At 43.1% G+C, this 19,924-nt stretch overlaps 1 protein-coding gene across 1 annotated transcript; it reads right to left on the minus strand.

Moving 5' to 3' along the window:
- Nucleotides 1–442: 442 nt before the first annotated feature.
- Nucleotides 443–19,068, minus strand: XKRX (XK related X-linked). The gene is made up of 3 exons (XM_012767395.2): nt 17,472–19,068; nt 11,474–11,742; nt 443–3,446 (listed from the first exon to the last, which is right to left on the minus strand). Exons 1-3 carry the CDS (start codon nt 17,804–17,806, stop codon nt 2,701–2,703), a joined length of 1,350 nt encoding a protein of 449 aa, XP_012622849.1. The 5' UTR covers nt 17,807–19,068; the 3' UTR covers nt 443–2,700.
- Nucleotides 19,069–19,924: the final 856 nt, after the last annotated feature.

Below are 19,924 nucleotides of genomic sequence, written 5' to 3' on the forward strand. Positions count from 1 at the left end.
TGAACTCCTGACCTTGAGCAATCTGCCAGCCTTGGCCTCCCAGAGTGCTAGGATTACAGGCGTGAGCCACCGCACCCGGCCACACACTCAGTTTTCATCCCTGGCTTTGTAGGACTTGATCTCTCTCTAGAGGTAACTGAGTGGTGCCCCCTGATAAGCAGTGTTTGGGAGAAAGAATGTTTGGTATGAACACAGCCACAACTCAGAAAATACTCCTGAAACTAATAACATATTAAAACAATTCACAAAGGACTATATATAAATTAGCCAGGCATGGGGGCGCATGCCTATAGTCCCAGCTACTCGACAGGCTGAGGCAGGAGGATCGCTTGAGCCCAGGAGTCTGAGGTTGCTGTGAGCTAGGCTGACACCACGGCACTCACTCTAGCCTGGGCAACAGAGCGAGACTCTGTCTCAAAAAAAAAAAAAAAAAATTGTTTGCAAATGGAAGTGGGTACTTCCCCTGCCCCACTACTATATTCCCCAATTCCTTCTTTTCCTGTATATCTGGAAGATTTCTGTGCAACAGAAAGGCCACCGCCTCTATAGGAAGTTCTGTGGATTCATTTGCATAATGTATCACCTTGGGTGAGGGCAGCAGGTTTTTCAGGTCAGACGCTGCTCCACACCCTTTCCCTGAACTACCTGCATTCCCAGGATATTAAGTCAGGAGGCTGGGGAGGATATGTAGAGGGAAAATTATGCCTGGTCCAGTACTGAGGTACATTTTTCTGCCCTGCGCATCTCCACTCTAGCCCTAATTGGCATGCCTGGCTCAGTGTGTGTGTCTCTCCACGTTTCCACAGCACCTACCCTTTAAGTAGCTGATTCACATGGCTTTTATGGACCCAATTATTGTTCCACACTGCTCCTGCTCTTAATTGAGGGCATGGTGACCACTGGGGAGAAATTCTTGTTTGAATTCTAAAGAGGCAGTGGAGGTCTGATAAGTTATTTCTTTCGCTTTGAATAACACAGTCAGAAGACAGCAGTGTGAACTTTATATAACAACAACCTAAGTCTCTTCAGCGTGAAAAATGGAATGGGGGATTTGGAGTTGAAAAAGGAAGTGTCTGCTACTCCAAAGCAAGCCACTACACTCTCTCCCAAATTAAGTATCCAATCCTTTTATCCCCAAACGGTGGCCAAAGTTGGGAAAACCACACTAGCCATAGCAGGAAATAGAATAATTCTGGTTAGTAGTTCTGCGACTTAGAAGAAGGAGCTCCCCCAACATAATGTCCTGACACTGGATAAAAGGAGGGGAAAGGGCTAAAGATAAATTCTTAGCATGATCTCAAGAGTAAAACTGGATGGGGATGGGAAGCCTTAGGTCAAATTGTTTACAATTCCTTGAAGCATTGTGGTGGCCACAACTCGTACATGCTACTAGGAATTCTTCCCATTTTCCTGGTCTGTGAGGGGTAAGCATTAGTTAGGTAAATGTTGGCATACCCAGGCCAAATAGGCAGTGGCCTTAGTAACCTCAATTCCTTGGTTACCTCAGAGGTATTCAATTGATGTTCCCATCAAAATAGCCAACTGATATGAGATGTAAACATTGAGATACATAAGAAAGGGAGACATGTATTCATCCTCTGGGGGTATAGGAATGAGCAGAGGGTTGATAAAACATATGCTCCGTATTACAAAAGTAAAATCCTGTAGGCAGAAACCAGTACTGATGAAGATTGAATCTGGTCTTCCTCCTCCACCTTCACTCTACCTTGGAGTGTTAGCCACCCATCCCAACCCCAAACAACATGAAGGTGATGTCTCAGTCATTATTACTTTCTCTCTCCTCTAAAAAAAACCAAATCAACAAAATACTCAGGACAGTAGCAAACACAAAGCAGTCTTCATTTCTTCCACACTTCAGAAACATTTTCAATTACAGTTCAGCTTCTCTGAGGTCCACACCAAGTAGTAAAATGCCAAGAGCACGGAAAAGATGGGTTGGAGGGAATCCCTGTTAATGAGGCACTATGTGGGAGGTTTCACTCAGCCATTCCACTTGACAAGCTGGAGGCCCATGCAGGTCCCTGAGAAAAAGAATCATTGTGGCTTATGCCCTGAAGGAATCTGACTCTGCACTCCCTCCTTACAGCGTGCCTAGGAAGGCCACTGAAAAGAGAGGTCCTTACTGAATCCTAACAAGTGCTAATTGGTTTGAGGAGCAGCTCTTTTAATAGTGGGACTTTTCCCTTAGCAGAGTTTCTCATTGGAATTAAAAGACTCCAGCCACACTCACAGTTGCAGGTTCCACATTAGTCAGACTGTTTCCTGGGAGGCATCCAGAGTTTGTAAGTTGTCACATCCTCTGATCAGTCAGGATATGTTCTAGTGGGATTTTGGGTCTTCAGCTGAGCCATGACTCAAGCAAATAGGCAGAGCTGGAAGGTCACAGAGAGCCTAAGGTGCTAAGAGGTACGTTATCCCAACAGACCTTGGTAGGAGGGATGTGAATGGTATTTCTGACCCTTCCAACTATATAGTGAATACCCTGAGTGTCCAAACATAGCAGTAAATCTTTTTTTTTTTTTTTTAAACCTGTTTGGGGGTTGCTCTTTCTTCTGACAGGCTTAACAGAAAACTCAAGAAAATGTCCTGATGGGTACTCACTCATGAGCCTCACCCTCTCCTTCAATATAGTTGCTTTTGGCAACCCCCAACCCATCCCTGAATACCCAGAAGGTTGAATCAGACAATGCTTTGCCTTTCTTCAGCCTCAAAGGATGGCTCTGCGTTCTCAACCCTGGTCCGAGGGTGCCGGTGGCAGCAGACACAGTGGAGGTAGTCCACTACATTATGGGTGAAGAGTGAGCGCAACGGATGCAAATACTGGAAGAAAAGGAGCATGAAGCCAATGGAAATCAGATAAGCAATAATGAGCTGCAAAGCAATCAAGGAATGACAATAATTCAGTAACACTTTCACTCCAAAGAACTTAAAAACCAAGACCATAATCACATTCTCTACCAACCTCACACTATAGTGCAGGCCCATATGTCCCCAGTTCTGACCTTTGTCAACAAGGTCTCGGTCCGCCAACCTCAACTGCAAGGCTGACCAGCAGGAGAAGTTGATGCCAGCATAGAGGACGGTGATGGAAATCAGCACCACTAGAGTGCCGACTCGGCTGAAATTCTTCTCGATGTTATTGGGCAACTGGGCACCACTTCTCCAGAACCTAACCCAAGGCTCAAAGAGGATGATCAGGAAGTTGAGCACTATGAAGGGCACAGCCTTCATTTTCAAGGTGGCTGAGAAGAGCACCAGAATCACGAGGCGGGAAGTGATCTCCAATGTCCGCCAGATGGTGATGCAAAGGACTTCTAGTGGCCCAAGGCGAATCTTGTAGTCATCATACTTGATCTGGATAGCCAACATGTTGCAAAGGGTAGCCCCATAGGTGACAGATATCAGGGAAAAGACCATTAGCACAGCTGTAAAGAAAAACAAAACAAAACAACAACAAAAAAACAAGAAACAGAAAAAAACAGTCAATGATGGTGGTGAAGCCTATACTCACACCCAGAGGTCCAGAGAGATGATAGGTGGAACTCGAGAGCCCCAGTACAGAGAAAATGCACACATAATCACAGCTATGTAAACAAATAGCATACACCTGAATAGACATTTTTTCCAAAGAAGACATATAAATGGCCACCAGATATATGAAAAAGTGCTCAACATCACTAGTCATAAGGGAAATGCAAATCAAAACCACAATGAGCTATCACCTCACACCTGTTAGAATGACTCTTAAAAGAAAGACAATTAATAAGTATTGGTGAGAATGTGGAGAAAAAGGAATGCTTGTACATCATCTGTGGGAAAGTAAATTGGTGTAGCCATTATTGAAAACAGCATGGAGGTTCTCCAAAAAATTAAAAACAGATTTTCAGAAAATTAAAATATTAATTAAAATTTCAAAAAAAAATAAATCCAAAAATCTTCTAACTCTTCTATGTTAGCAGTGATCTTGAATAAGGAGAAAAAAATCATTCCACTTCTTTTCAAGAGTGTTTGCAACTCTCCAGCCTGCATTTATTTCTCTTCTATTTCAGACATGAAAATCAATTTAAACCCTAATTTCTCCAGTGAATGGTTTATAATCATCCCATTTTCGTATTTCTTTAATTATGTGATTTTCTCCTCATTTCTCTATAAAGTTACTTCAAGATTAAAAACATGAGAATCAATGTGGCACTTATACATACAACTTAACAAAGATGATGATTAATATTTATTTTGAATTTAGAATGTCATCTCATAATAAAATCTTTACCAGCAAAAAAAAAGAAAAAAGAAAAATATCACCTACAAGTACTTCCATGCAAATAATACGTAAACAAATGCAAAAATAAAGCTCAAGTATGTAATTAAAAAAAATTAAAAACAGAACTACCATACAATCCAACAATCCCACTTCTGGGTATATTTCACTTCATATCCAAAGGAAATGAAATCAGTATCTCAAAGAAGTATCTGCACTCCTATGTGTATTGTAGCTTTATTCACAATAACCAAGATATAGAAACAACCTAAGTGTCTGTTGACAGATGAAGAAAATGTGGTATATACACATACGTTGGAATATTATTTAGCAATGAAATGAAGGAAATCCTGCCATTTGTGAAAACATAGATGAACCTAGAGGACATTATGCTAAGTGAAATGAAGTAGACACAAAAAGACAAATATTGCAGGCCAGGCGAGGTGGCTCACACCTGCAATCCTAGCACTCTGGGAGGCCGAGGCAGGAGTATCACTCAAGGTCAGGAGTTCAAAACCAGCCTGAGCAAGAGTGAGACCCCGTCTCTAATAAAAATAGAAACAAATTAATTGGCCAACTAAAAATATATAGAAAGAATTAGCTGGGCATGGTGGTGCATGCCTGTAGTCCCAGCTACTCGGGAGGCTGAGGCAGGAGGATTGCTTGAGCCCAGGAATTTGAGGTTGCTATGAGCTAGGCTGATGCCACGGCACTCTAGCCCAGGCGACAGAATGAGACTCTGTCTCAAAAAAAAAAAAAAAAAGAAGAGTAAACATAAAGAGATTGGGCAGACCTACCTGATGAGGCAGGCTTTCGGGCTAACATTGAGTAAGGCAGAGAGAACTCTATCTGAAAAAATCCAGTCTTAGGAAACTCATAAGGAATGCCCTTGCTAATAGAAATTCCTTCTTTGATGTACGTCTTCTTCAAGGAATTAACCTTGTTTGTATGTGCTTCTAGAATGATTAACTCCAGTGACATGTATCAAAATATGTACTGGATGTAATCCCAGCACTCTGGGAGGCCAAGGCAGGAGGATCACTTGAGGTCAGGAATTCAAGACCAGCCTAAGCAAGAGCGAGACCCGGTCTCTACTAAAAATAGAAAAAATTAGCCGAGAGTCTTGGGGGGCGGGGCGCCTGTAGTCCCAGCTACTGGGGAGGCTGAGGCAGGAGGATCGCTTGAGCCCAGGAATTTGAGGTTGCTGTGAGCTAGGCTGATGCCACAGCACTCTAACCCAGGCAGTAGAGCAAGACTTTGTCTCAAAAAAAAAAAAAATTCATTCTCCAAGATAACGTGTAAAAAAAAACAAACAAAAAAAGGTGTATTGGAAATTCCATGAGGGCAGAAAAGACTGTGTCTATTTTGTTCACTGCTGTATCCTCAGAGCCTAACACATTACCTAGAACATAGTAGGTGCTCAATAAATGTTTGTGGAATTAATGAAGACTTCTGAGTTTAGAGAGGCAGCATAAAATACCTAGGATTAGAAATCCTTGGCTCAGCTGTGTGACAGCTTGTGGAAATCACTGAATATCTATTTATGTGCTTGAGTTTTCCAATTCACTGAGATACTCCAGAGTTGCTCATATGCGTCATCGGCAATATCGATTCATCTACCCCCATGCTTTAGGAATTCCTGAAATTCCAGCAGTGTGGCTCAAAATTCCCTGTGTCTTAGCCCATGGCATCCCCAGCACTACATGTTAGAATGGGATGCTCCCTAACCTGCTCTACCTAAACCTCAACTATAGATCACACAGATGGCCCTTTCCTTTTCTTCCTTTATGTCAAAGGATTCTGATTACTAAGAAAACTCTAGTGCTCTCAAGGAAAGTGGGAAGCCTAAGGAATACTCATCCAAAAGAAAAGCTGGAGCTTTCTGTTCCTATAATGACACTGGACCCAGAGAAACTAGATGTATGGAGATGTCAACCAATGGGCAAGAAAAGTGAAGATTTTTCCATGAAAATCCAAAAGGAAGCACACCTCTGTTCCTGAGTTGTTCTTCAGTTGTAAGCAGAGTGTTGGAATCTCAAAGACTGGAAGGGGAGACTCCCAAAGTGGCTACTCTAGACTTTCTCAACCACTCAAAGTTCCATCCGTAAGAGCTGATGTTCTGGCCAGGCGCTGTGGCTCACACCTGTAATCCTAGCACTTTGGGAGGCCGAGGCGGGCGGATTGCTTGAGGTCAGGAGTTCGAAACCAGCCTGAGCAAGAGTGAGACCCCGTCTCTACTATAAATAGGAAGAAATTAATTGGCCAACTAATATATATAGAAAAAATTAGCCGGGCATGGTGGCACATGCCTGTAGTCCCAGCCACTTGGGAGGCTGAGGCAGTAGGATTGCTAGAGGTCAGGAGTTCGAAACCAGCCTAAGCAAGAGCAAGACCCAGTCTCTACTATAAATAGGAAGAAATTAAGAAATTAATTGGCCAACTAATATATATAGAAAAAATTAGCCGGGCATGGTGGCGCATGCCTGTAGTCCCAGCTACTCAGGAGGCTGAGACAGAAGGACTGCTTGAGCCCAGGAGTTTGAGGTTGCTGTGAGCTAGGCTGACGCCATGGCACTCACTCTAGCCTGGGCAACAAAGCGAGACTCTGTCTCAAAAAAAAAAAAAGAGCTGATGTTCCTTGTGAAGCTGGGAATGAATGTCAGAGCATTTATGTAGCCAAATGTGGTGATGCCTTCCCTTACATTAGAACTCATTTACTGAGAGTGGTATAATAGGAGGAAGAAAACCTGATGTTGTCAATAAATGTAAAACACTTTCCATCTGCCTCCCTACAAACGGACTCATGCCATAATAGATCAAAATACTGCTAAAGTTAGAAATATAGGGCTGGGCGCAGTGGCTCCCGCCTGTAATCCTAGCACTCTGGGAGGCCGAGGCGGGAGGATTGTTCGAGGTCAGGAGTTCAAAACAAGCCTGAGCAAGAGTGAGACCCCGTCTCTACTATAAATAGAAAGAAATTAATTGGCCAACTAATATATATAGAAAAGATTAGCCAGGCATGGTGGCGCATGCCTGTAGTCCCAGCTACTTGGGAGGCTGAGGCAGTAGGATTGCTTGAGCCCAGGAGTTTGAGGTTGCTGTGAGCTAGGCTGAGGCCACGGCACTCACTCTAGCCTCGACAAAGCGAGACTCTGTCTCAAAATAAATAAATAAATAAATAAATAAATAAATAAATAAAGTTATAAATATAGGCTTTGAAGGAAGACATCTTGGATTCCAATCCAATCTTTGCCACTTACTACTTATGGGACCTTGGGGAATTAACCTCTCAGTGCTTCTGTTTCTTCATTTGTAAAATGGGGATATAATAATTATCTCATAGGGTTGTTGTGAAGATCAAATGAAAAAATTACAAGTAAAGGGCTTAGAGAAATGCCCCTAGAACCTAGAAAATGCTGTCTTCTTCCTTCTTCTTCTCCTTTCCCCTCTTCCCTCCTCCTCCTCCTTCTTCATCATCATTATCCCATTTCCAAAAGTGTAATAGATGCATTTACTTTACCCAGGCACTATCCTAGCACTTAAAAAATCAGGTCACTTAAAAACTGATAGAACACCTAGAAATATGTATATTTATATTTATACATATTAAATAAATGTTAAATATATTTTATGTATTAACTGTTATATATTATGTACATTTATTATTATATATATACCTATAAATAACTGTTGAAAAAAGATGTACTGGCATAATGTACTTTTAAAAAAGACATTGCTGAATATAATGTTTTATATAGTATATTTGGGGGCAAAAATATATACATATATATGTTGTATGTATGTTTATTTTTACATAGTAGAAAGAAGTCCAGAAGAATATATACTGGATGGTTAACAGAGATTAACTTTGAGAAGTGAGATTACATTTCCTATTTTATATCTATTCTGTATGGTTTTGCATTTCTACCATAGCCATGTCTCATTTTTATAATTAAAAAAATGATGACCAAAAATAGTAATGCATGATCATGAAAAAATTTTCAAACCATACAGAAGAATTTAAAGTAAAAGTAAAAGTCCGCTGACTTTCCATTCCCACTCCTGGAGGTAGTTTCTTACACAGATTTTCAGAAATTTTCTGTGTATATACAATTACCTGTAGGTCATTCAGTTTGGGCATTATTACTTTTGTAATGCATACATATTTTAATTAGATGATTTGTGATGACCCTTAAAATTCTCAGATGGAAAAGCATCATTATTTACAAAGAGTTTTCTCCTCAAACTATTGTCAATTATATGTATGTGAAAAGCTTCAAAATCACCAGAATTTCAGAAATAATTCTTAGTGGAGAAAAAGAAAAAAGAGGGCAAATTTCCTCCTTACATTTATTTGAGACATGGGAATTTGCTAAACAGGGTCAGCACCTAATAATAAGGAAATAGTCCAAAGCTGTATCCACACCTATAACAGCTCCTGCTCAAGCAGATGAAGCCAATCTCAGGCTGTTACAACTCATTAACAGCACTTTTTCTCAACTTTGAAAACACTGACTCACATTTCATCCTCTCCTAGAGGTCTTACTCATTTCAGGATCCCTCTTTTACAAGTGGGAAATTAAGGCAATGATTGCTTTATAACTTCCTCCAAAGACCATAGTGAAGGTCAGAACTTGGAGCAGGTCCTGACTCTCATTAGTATTCCTCCTACACCTTTTTTTTCCCCTCCCCACTGGCATTGGCAAAAATGGTTAAATCAGTGGTGGTTCCCAAATGTGGCTGTTCAGAATCAACTTTTTGGTCATACAGATTGTTGGCCTCCCCATCCTCTGGGATTGATCATGTCTGGGGAGGGAATGTAATTTTAAAAAGAAACTTACATCCCACAACACTTTTTTACACTAAGATTTTTTAAAAAAGAAAAAAAAGTATGATAATTAATATTATATATAAATAAAAAAAAAGAAAAGAAACTTACATGATTTTATTCTTTTTTTTTTCTTGGTTTTTTCTCTCCACCCCCCCCCCTTTTTTTTTTTTGAGACAGAGTCTCGCTTTGTTGCCCAGGCTAGAGTTAGTGCCCTGGCACCAGCCTAGCTCACAGCAACCTCAAACATCTGGGTTCAAGCAATCCTCCTGCCTCAGCCTCCCAAGTAGCTGGGACCACAGGCATGTGCCACCATGCCTGGCTAATGTTTTCTATATATTTTTAGTTGTCTGGCTAATTTCTTTCTATTTTCAGTAGAGATGGAGGTCTCGCTTTTGCCCAGGCTGGTCTCGAACTACTGACCTCAAGAGATCCTCCCACCTCAGCCTCCCAGAGTGCTAGGATTACAGGCGTGAGCCTCCATGCCCAGCCTTAATTATTAATATTATGGGTAAATAATAGTTGTATATCATTATAGGGTACATGTGATGTTTTGCTACAGGCATACAATGTGAATCAATCAAATCAGAGTAATTAAGGTATCCATCACCTCAGGCATTTAACATTTCTTTGTGTTAGGAACATTCCAATTCTACTCTTTCAGTTAAAGTATACTCTAACTTATTGTTGTTTATAGCCACTTTGTTGTGATATCAAATATTGTTCATTCTATCTACCCATCTAATTATATTTTTGTACTCATTAACCATCCCCACTTTATCCCCCCCATTCCCCACTACCCTTCCCAGCCTCTGGTGACCATCATTCTACTCTCTGTCTCCATGAGATCAATTATTTTTAATATTTAGCTCCCACACATGAGAACATATGAGAGGTGTCTTTCTGTGCTTGACTTATTTCACTTAACATAGTGTTCTCCAGTTCCATCCACGTGGTTGCAAATGACAGGATTTCATTTTTTGTGGCTATATAATATTCCACCTTGCATATGCACCGCAATTTCTTTATCCATTCAGCTGCTGATGGACACTTAGGTTAATTCCACATCTTGGCTATTGTGACTAGTGCTGCAATACACATGGGAGTGCAGATAATCTTTTTTTTTTTTTTTTGAGACAGAGTCTCACTCTGTTGCCTGATCTAGAGTGCCGTGGCGTCAGCCTAGCTCATAACAACCTCAAACTCCTGGGCTCAAGCGATCCTCCTGCCTCAGCCTCCCAAGTAGCTGGGACTATAGGTGTGTACCGCCACACCTGGCTAATTTTTTCTACTTTTAGTTGCCCAGCTAATTTTTTTTTCTATTTTTAGTAGAGACAGGGTATTGCTTTTGCTGAGGCTGGTCTCCAACCCCTGACCTCAAGTGATCCTCCTGCCTCAGCTTCCCAGAGTGCTAGGATTATAGGTGTGAGACACAGCGCCCGGCCTGAATTCCCATCCTTTGGATATATACCCAGCAGTAGGATTGCTGGATCATGTGGTAGTTCTATTTTTAGTTTTTGAGGAACCTCCAAACTGTTTTCCATATCCTCGCCAGCATTTGTTATTGCCTGTCTTTTTGATAAAAGCCATCTTAACTGCACTGAGATAATATCTCATGGTAGTGTTGATTTGCATTTCTCTGACGACTAATGATGTTGAGCATTTTTTCATATACCTGTTGGCCATTTGTATGTCTTCTTTTGAGAAATGACTATTCAGATCCTTTGTCCATTTTTAAATGAGATTATTTGATTTTTTCCTGTTGAGTTGTTGAAGGTCCTTATATATTGTAGTTATTAATCCCTTGTTAGATGGGTAGTTTACAGATTTTTTTCTCCCATTCTGTTACCACATGATTTTGATGATCAGTAATATTTGGGAACCTCTTATTAAAGACAGCCATCCCTAAACAAATGAAACACAAAAATCAAACTAACAGCATAACTTAAACACTCTGGGCAGGGGAAAATATTCTACTAACTGCTCATATTATTAGCTTCTTCTGGACCCAGAGAGGGTTTATCTATGGCATTTTTAGTCTACACAGGTTATCCCAGTTTAAGCAATCTGACAGGCCTGAGATTCCTGACTCTTCAAGTTCTCTGACTGTCTACCAGTCCAATAAAACTTTTGGCGATGATGGAAATATTCTGTATCTATGCTGCTCAACAAAGCAGTTATTAGCCACATGTGGCTACTGAGCACTTGAAATGTAGCTAGTATTACTGAGGAAATTACTTTTACATTTTATTTAATTTGAATTTAAATAGCCACATGAAGTTAGTGGCCAGTATATTGACAGCTGGGGTCTAGACTTCTAAGACCCTGATTTCAGTGGAGCCCTCCCCTCTCCTGACCCCACTCACCTCTACCCGGGGGGACCTCTGAAGAGATCAGGGTCACATAGAGCTGATAGGTCAGCTGGGGCACTGAGCCCAGGAAGGCTTGGATCTGTGACATACGTTTGTAGGCATTGCGGTGCATAGCCAGGGTCCGGATGGAGTGGCCCACCTCCCATTCTATCAGCACCTCCTCGCCATCTATTAGCATCTTCTTTCGGGTGAGGCTGACATACGGCTCCTCCTGCCCCTCTTTCTTCCACAGTGTGAGGTACTTAATCATGGCCTCCAAACATCTGCAGAAGTAAAGCATCATGGGAACTTAACTAAAGCTGTCCTGGGAAAGGAGGTTGTAATGAGGGGATAAAATAACTTGGGGAGGTTGTGCCACTTTTTGCCATTTTCTCTCTTTTGTTCTGCTCATTTCTCAAGAGTCAAAGGGTTGGTCATGTCTTCTACAAGTTACATGAGCTAATCTTTTTTTGTTTGGTCACTGACCTAAGAACACCATTTTGGAAGTATTTCTTTGAGGACTTAAGGAATTGTTTTGTCTTTTTAAGAATAGTGGTAGTGGCCGGGCGCGGTGGCTCACGCCTGTAATCCTAGCTCTCTGGGAGGCCGAGGCGGGCGGATTGCTCGAGGTCAGGAGTTCAAAACCAGCCTGAGCAAGAGCGAGACCCCGTCTCTACTATAAATAGAAAGAAATTAATTGGCCAACTAATATATATACAAAAAATTAGCCGGGCATGGTGGCGCATGCCTGTAGTCCCAGCTACTCGGGAGGCTGAGGCAGGAGGATTGCTTGAGCCAGGAGTTTGAGGTTGCTATGAGCTAGGCTGACGCCATGGCACTCACTCTAGCCTGGGCAACAAAGTGAGACTCTGTCTCAAAAAAAAAAAAAAAAAAAAAAAAAAGAATAGTGGTAGAAAAGTGCCTTGAACATAAAAGCCAATACTGTGTTGAGAGAGAATGATGAAAGTTCTAAAAGGTCCTGGTTGTCATAACACCTCAAGTTCCTGAGGTAAAACCATTCTTTATTCAAAGCATTCAGCTCCATAATTGAAGTTTTTAGGTTCTGCTTTTTCAAGAAAGCACCCACAACTATTCACTGTCTCAGCCAAAAGGTCTTGGGAGGGATAAGAAAAAAACATCCCATATATACAGGAAGCCACCTAAGCAACAAAGGTATTTAAAAGCCTTGACAACTCAGAACCAAATGAACTATATACCTAGGGAATCTCAAAAGATTTCTGTAAAGGTTACTTTTTGTGCCTCTTGGTCTGCTTGGGGACAATAGCCTTTTAAAGTAGATTCTTTACAAAAAAGAAAACATCCTTATGAGAGCTTATCATCCTTGAAATAGTGATAAGATCACATTTCCTACTATATCCCTCCCATCTCCCCCATGTAAATCTGAAGTCATTAGCAGTTCTGATGTAGTGGCTAGAATAGAAGCAACTAGAATATCTTGTTTTGGAACACCCAAGTTACCACTTCCCCCACTCACCTTGAAATGAATAGACACTGTGGACTATTTCTTATGACAGGAAGAACATTTGTGTTGGAAACTAAGACATCTTCCCCAATAGATTGAGAGCGAGGGTTGTGTTTATCTTGTTCACAGCCCTTATCGCATAGTGGGTATTTGATAAATATTTGCCGAGTAAATGAAAGAATGAGAAGGAAGAAAAGAATACAGAGTGAGAAATTATGGGAGGAGAGAATAACAATAACAGCAATGTAATTTAATAGAAAAATAGACCAAAGCCAAGCTCAGAGATTTATATGCTCTCTAGGCTTTGGCTCCAGATAGGAAGGTTTGAAACATGTGCTGCCTGCTGTTCTCCACAGATCACCCTGACATTGATGCATGTGTACCACTCTGAAGCGTGTAGTTTGAAACTTCCACTCTTTAGGAACAAACTCTAAGACCTGGGAGAGAAAAAGATGAAAAGAAAGAACAAAGAAGAGGCCGAGTGCGGTGGCTCACACCTGTTATCCTAGCATTCTGGGAGGGCGAGGCGGGAGGATCGCTTGAGGTCAGGAGTTCGAGACCAGTCTGAGCAAGAGCAAGACCCCATCTCTACTAAAAATAGAAAAATTAGCCAGGTCTCGTGCACCTGTAGTCCCAGCTACTTGGGAGGCTGAGGCAGGAGGATCGCCCGAGCCCAGGAGTTTGAGGTTGCTGTGAGCTAGGCTGATGCCATGTCACTGTAGCCCAGGTGACAGAGCAAGACTCTGTCTCACAAAAAATAAATAAATAAGTAAGGAAAAACAGAGAAGAAAATGTAACACTTTATTCTTATTCAGGAAAAATGCCTAAGTGCAAATTCAACCAAAGATTTTAGATTTTAACTCAAACCCATCAGTGTTATTGCTGAATAAATTATCAGGGGAAGTGGTGGCATGAAATGCTGTTTATGCTTCTATTCTTAAGGTTATTTACTGGTTTCAGTAAGGGTGTTTGTCTTGCTTGTAAGCTCCAGTAAGTAACAGTACATTTTCATTTCCAAAAGTGTGCTTGCAGTTTATGTGAGGGAGCCAGGCCCTACAAACACCTTCATGTGCCTGATAGCATTAATCAAGTTCCTAACTACCTAAAAAGTAATTGGCCTTGAAAATAAGTAAATCAAGAGTAGAATTTATGAGTTTTTAATTATTTTTTTCCCTGCTGTGGGCTTAGCTGCCGGAGATTTTAAATGCTTCCCAATCATTTCTAGCAGAAGCTAAACGACAAAAATGAAAAACAGTACTCAACACTACATACAGACAGGTGGAAATAAAAAAGGGCTTGGGAGGCCACAAAGCAAACAAAGGTTAAGTCAAAACAGGGGTGGAGTAGGGGGTGGGTAACTTGCTGAAATTTGCATGTTGAGAGTTCTTGCTCCGTTAACTCAATTTGCATTTGAAACAGGAAAGAAGAATGGTTTCCTGGCTCTTTTAGTGACATCTTTAAACTTTTGGTTCCAAGTTCCAGAAGAGGTCTTCCATTTACAGCTTCAACGACTCAGAACTGGAAAGGACTTTTTTTTTGAGACAGGGTCTCCCTCTGTTGCCCAGGCTGGAGTGCAGTTGCCCAATCATAGCTCACTGCAGCCTCAAACTCCTGGGCTGAGGCAATCCATGCCTAAGTGACTGGGACTACAGGTGGTCACCATGTCCGGCTAATTTTTTTTTTTCTTCTTTTTTGAGACAGAGTCTCACCCTGTTCCCCCGCGCTAGAGTGCCATGGCGTCAGCCTAGTTCATAGCAACCTCAAATTCCTGGGCTCAAGCGATCCTCCTGCCTCAGCCTCCTAAGTAGCTCGGACTACAAGGCATGTGCCACCATGCCCGGCTAATTTTTTCTATATATATTTTAGTTGTTCAGCTAATTTCTGTCTATTTTTAGTAGAGTTGGGGTCTCGTTCTTTCTCAGGCTCGTCTAAACTCCTGAGCTCAAACAATCCTCCTACCTTGGCCTCCCAGAGTGCTAGGATTACAGGCATGAGCCACCATGCCCGGCCTACTATTTTTCTTATACTTGTCCCATTTCACTCATTTATGATACCTGCCTGGCTCCTGCAAGCTTTTGTGTTTGAGACCTATGATCTGCCCAACCCATTTGTCTTACAGATCAGGGAACAGAGGCCAGAGACATCCTCAGAGATTTTATCAAGGTGACACACTAGTCAATGACAGAGGGAGGACCAGACTCCAGGCAACCTGAACTCCAGGCCACTGTTTCTGTTGATATTTTATATTTTCTCTGATAAAGCCTAATCAAGTCCTCTCCATTAAAAAATATACAAGAAAAAAAAATAAAAAATAAAAAAAAAATAAAAATATAAAAAAAAAGGGCGACTTCTGGGGCCCCCCTCTCTTTGGACCCCAGAACCTCGTCCACGAGAAAAAAAAAATATACTGATAATAACATTTTCCAGCTTTATTGAGGTATATATATATATATATTTTTTTTTTTTTGAGACAGAGTCTCACTCTGTCGCCCGGGCTGGAGTGCCATGGTGTCAGCCTCGCTCACAGCAACCTCAAACTCCTGGGCTCAAGCAATCTTTCTGCCTCAGCCCCTCAGTTGCTGGGGCTGCAGGCATGCACCACCATGCCCGGCTAATTTTTTATATATATACTTTTAGTTGTCCAGCTAATTTCTATTTTTTTAGTAGAGACGGGGTCTTACTCTTGCTCAGGCTGGTTGAACTCCTAAGCTCAAATGATCCTCCCGCCTCAGCCTCCCAAAGTGTTAAGATTACAGGCCTGAGCCACCACGCCCAGCCTATTGAGGTATAATTGACAAATACAAATTATATATTTACAGATAGGATATTTTATAAAGGGGGGAGTTTCCCTTCTTAATCAGTTTCACAGACTGTGTTTAGTTATCTAATGATCTTTTCCCATTGCAACACTCTGACCCATATTCCTCAGCTGACTGCAGGTGTCTGCCTCTCTTGCAATCAAGACAAGCTTGGTCCATTCTTCCCTCTTGAACACATAAATTTTTTTTTTTTTTTTTTTTTTAGACAGAGTCTCACTCTGTTGCCCTGGCTAGAGTGCTGTGGCATCAGCCTAGCTCACAGCAACCTCAAACTCCTGGGCTCAAGTGATCCTCCTGACTCAGCCTCCCAAGTAGCTGGGACTAAAGGCATGTGCCACCGGTGCCTGGCTAATTTTTTCTATATATATTTTTAGTTGGCCAACTAATTTCTTTCTATTTTTAGTAGAGACGGGGTCTCACTCTTGCTCCGGCTGGTCTCAAACTGCTGATCTTGAGCGATCCTGCCGCCTCGGCCTCCCAGAGTGCTAGGGTTACAGGCATGAACCACTGCACCCGGCCTGAACTCATAAGTTTTTATAATGTCTCCCTACCTTGATAACTCCATAACATCCAGAGGAGACTGCTGACACAGATACCTGTCTCCCTAGGATTAACCACATTCTCTTCCTTTCAAGGCAATCTTAATGGAAATACTTGATACTATGACATTGTGCTACTGCATCCACATAGAGAGATGGACTATCTTCCTTCACCCCCTCCCAGCTATGTGCTTTTATTTTTTATTTTTATTTTTTATTTTTTTGAGACAGAATCTTGCTTTGTTGCCCAGGATACAGTGAGTGCCGTGGCATCAGCCTAGCTCACAGCAACCTCAAACTCCTGAGCTCAAGCGATCCTCCTGCCTCAGCCTCCCAAGCAGCTGGGACTACAGGCATACACCACCATGCCTGGCTAATGTTTTTCTCTATATATTAGTTGGCCAATTAATTTCTTTCTATTTATAGTAGAGACGGGGGTCTCGCTCTTGCTCAGGCTGGTTTCGAACTCCTGACCTCGAGCAATCTGCCCGCCTCGGCCTCCCAGAGTGCTAGGATTACAGGCGTGAGCCACCGCGCCCGGCCCCAGCTATGTGCCTTTATTGCAGAAATATACAAAGAGATAAACAGGAGCCTGATGGACTGACAGAAAAGTGAACTACATTGGGCTGGGGGTACCAGATTACCACAGATGGTTTAAGGTATTTTTCCAGATGTCAAATTACTTGGGAAAACTTGAAAATAGCAGTAGCACCAGCCCAAGCAGCTCAGGGTACAGAAACGGAATGTGAGATGTGATGGAAGGTGGTGGTGGTGGGGACAGACTTTCATCCAATTTACAGAGCGTCCAGAAGGCAGAGTGAAAATTACACACTCTGTCGCTATGGCCAGTGTGCACAGGGTGATCACCTGTTTAGGTTCTATACTAGTTTTCACAACCCAAATCCAGACAGCAAACATTGTCTAATGAAGTCTTATCAACGGCATTCATAGTTTTGGTGCACAAGTACATGCCACATGTTCATGATGGTGGCATTTATGATTTCAGATAAGTTTTTTGGATGGTAGACAGGGAAGCCAAGAGTGGGAGGGAATGGGAGAATCGATTAGATTACAGGCATAGTAACAATCTTGTAAATATTATTAGTTTCATCTTTCTCTGAACAAGTCTGGAGTAGGGGTGAGGATGGAGAAGAGATTAAAAAGTTGCTCACCTGATAACAGGTCCCAAGAGGATTAGATGCATAAATAACGATAGCGGTTTATCTTTGGCCAGATCTCTGTGGACAAAAATGAGGGTCAACTGGACCATAATGGATGAAAACATAAAGAAGGAAAAAGTGTATGCCATCCAGTACGTTTCGCTGTTCTTTCGATAGATTCTAACCATGTACAAGGCAGATGCAGCCTCCCCACAGTACAAAAAGGTGGAGAAGAGGATGCTAAATGGAAAGGTAAAGCGGGGGTTGGCCCCACGGATGACATCTTCCTCCAGAGATGAAACCGGATCCACATTTGGCTCCTCAGGAATTTCATAAACTCTGTCCATTGTCGACGTTCTTTCTGAGTGTTGTGGTCTGGAGTTCAGAGCACCCTTCCACCCATCCCCAAGAGAACCCTGTAGTAGCCACTGCAGTCCAGGTATCAGCGGGGAGTACTCTGGTGAGTCCAGTTATGGGACGGAGATCCACTAGTTAGAGCAGGAGACCCCTCTCTTCTAGACACAAATTCGACTTGGAGTCTGGGATGGAACGCCCTGGAGTACCACTTTGAACTTGGCTCTTGATTGGCCCGGGATTCCAATCAACGTGTGTGCTGTGAAACTTGAACAAGACAAAAGCAGCCCAGCGCCCAGCGCCCAGTCGGGAGTCCAATTCCAGGCGCACGAAGAGCCATGAGAAAGAACAGCTGCTTCCCCGGCGACTCCTTCCGCAGACCCCAGGCAGGGGGCAGCCACTCTGTTGGGGAACCGACACTCAGCAGCTCCTCGCAAGGAGTCGTGACCAGTGTGCCCTCTCAAGTCAGCGGAGAACCGAATCGGGGCAGAAGAGGGGGCTCAGCCTGAAAGTCCCTTTGGGGATTCAGTGCGCAGGTCCCCTAGCTACTGCTAGGTTGTGGCTTTTAGCTCGCCTGCCCGCCTGTTCGCCCGCGCTCTCTCAGGACCGCCGCTGAGTCCAGGGTTCTCAGGATGGCTGCTCGGATCCCTCGAGCCCCGCCCTCGAGACAGCCGGGTCCGGGACAGTATTGTCACAGCTCTGTCCACCAGCGCGGTCTCCAGGGAGAGAAGCAGAGTGCGCGCGCTCTGTAGGATCAAGAAAAGGCTAGACGGGCTTCTTCTCCTGAGAGAAACTTTGCTAGTGAGAGGCACAACGGGGAGGGTGCCAACCCGGCTGGACAGATGTCACCGAACTCTTGGGTGCAGTCTGCAGCCAAGGTCCTGCCTGGCCCGCGATTCCAGCAGAGAGAGGTCGGCAGCTTCGGGAACGAAGGCACTGGGATGGCGGGGGCGGGAGAGATGGGCGGGACAGCTGGGACCAAACAAAACCAGCCAGAGAGTTCCAGAGCGGCCAGCTGAAGGATGCTCCTTGTGGAGAGGCGCGACAAAAAGGGGCTTGGGCCACTCTTCAGAAGCACTTCTCCCCACGACCCCTCGGACCCAGGAGGGAGCCACAGCTTTCCTCTTCGCCAAGAGTAGCAGGCGCCCACTTCTACCCCGCCCTGCCTGACTAGTTAAGAGGCTGGCTGCTGCCACATTCACTCAACCCACGCGGTTAGGCAGGTGTGTCTTCCTCGGTCAGCCTCAGGCTTGAACCTCCCTAGGTCCTATTGCCCTCCAGATAACATCACGGGAGGGGGAACCTGGGAGGCAATTGGGCCAGAGTTTCCAGCAGAAGGAAGATAGAATCACAGGATAGAGGTCAAGACTCGAGATCAGCCCACAGACACTGAAAGCTCATATTATACACCTTGATTTCTCCACTTGCAAAATGAGGCCAAGATAGGAGCTTTAGAATGAGCTTTCAGGTCTTTGGTTGAAAGGTTCTGAAGAGGTGCCAAGCTCTAAATAACCTGGAGAGGAGCCAAGAGAGCTGTTACTAAAAACTGAGAGGGGTGTCTTAAAGAGCTCTGAAAATTGCCTGGATTATTAAGAGCAATCCTCCCCCACTTCGCTGAGCCTTTGTTTGCAAGCCTTCATTTGCATAACTCTAAACCCCAGAGTAAAAGAGAAAACATCTGTCTCCTGGTAATAATACAAATATAGCAGAGCCTGTACTAATCTCTTTTTGGTGCAGGAAGTCAGTAAAACGAATCTATATGAGGAGTGGCTAAGTAGCAGCCATCAAAATGATGGCCTCAAGATAGACTTAGTCTTGTCGTTGTGTTGTTTTTTAAGGTTCCCAGGACTGCTGCCTCCTTTCCCCGAGGCCTGATTCAGGGGCAGATTCTGCATCTTAAGATTGCCTTCTGAAGTAGACGCCCCATCTTGGTCTGCACCTGTGCTAGCAGCTGGGCTAGGAGACTGCTTCTTCCTCCACATTTCACAAGGGAAAGGAACACTATTGAGAACAACTTCAGACAAAGTGTTGATTGGTTGGGACACTGCAACTGGGGCAAGGTTCTCCACCAGCAGTATATGAGGCAGAACCTCTCAGGGTTGCTTTAGGAA

The sequence above is a fragment of the Microcebus murinus genome, chromosome X (genome assembly GCF_040939455.1).
Source record: "Microcebus murinus isolate Inina chromosome X, M.murinus_Inina_mat1.0, whole genome shotgun sequence".
NCBI classification, from domain to species: Eukaryota; Metazoa; Chordata; class Mammalia; order Primates; family Cheirogaleidae; genus Microcebus; species Microcebus murinus.

Excerpts from the sequence above, each read along its gene's own strand:
- XKRX (XM_012767395.2), bottom strand. The coding sequence starts at position 17,806 with ATGGACAGAGTTTATGAAATTCCTGAGGAGCCAAATGTGGATCCGGTT. Across the intron at positions 11,743-17,471 it reads CTCTTGGGACCTGTTATCAG|ATGTTTGGAGGCCATGATTA; the intron begins GTGAGCAACTTT and ends TTACTTCTGCAG. Across the intron at positions 3,447-11,473 it reads AGAGGTCCCCCCGGGTAGAG|CTGTGCTAATGGTCTTTTCC; the intron begins GTGAGTGGGGTC and ends TTTTCTTTACAG.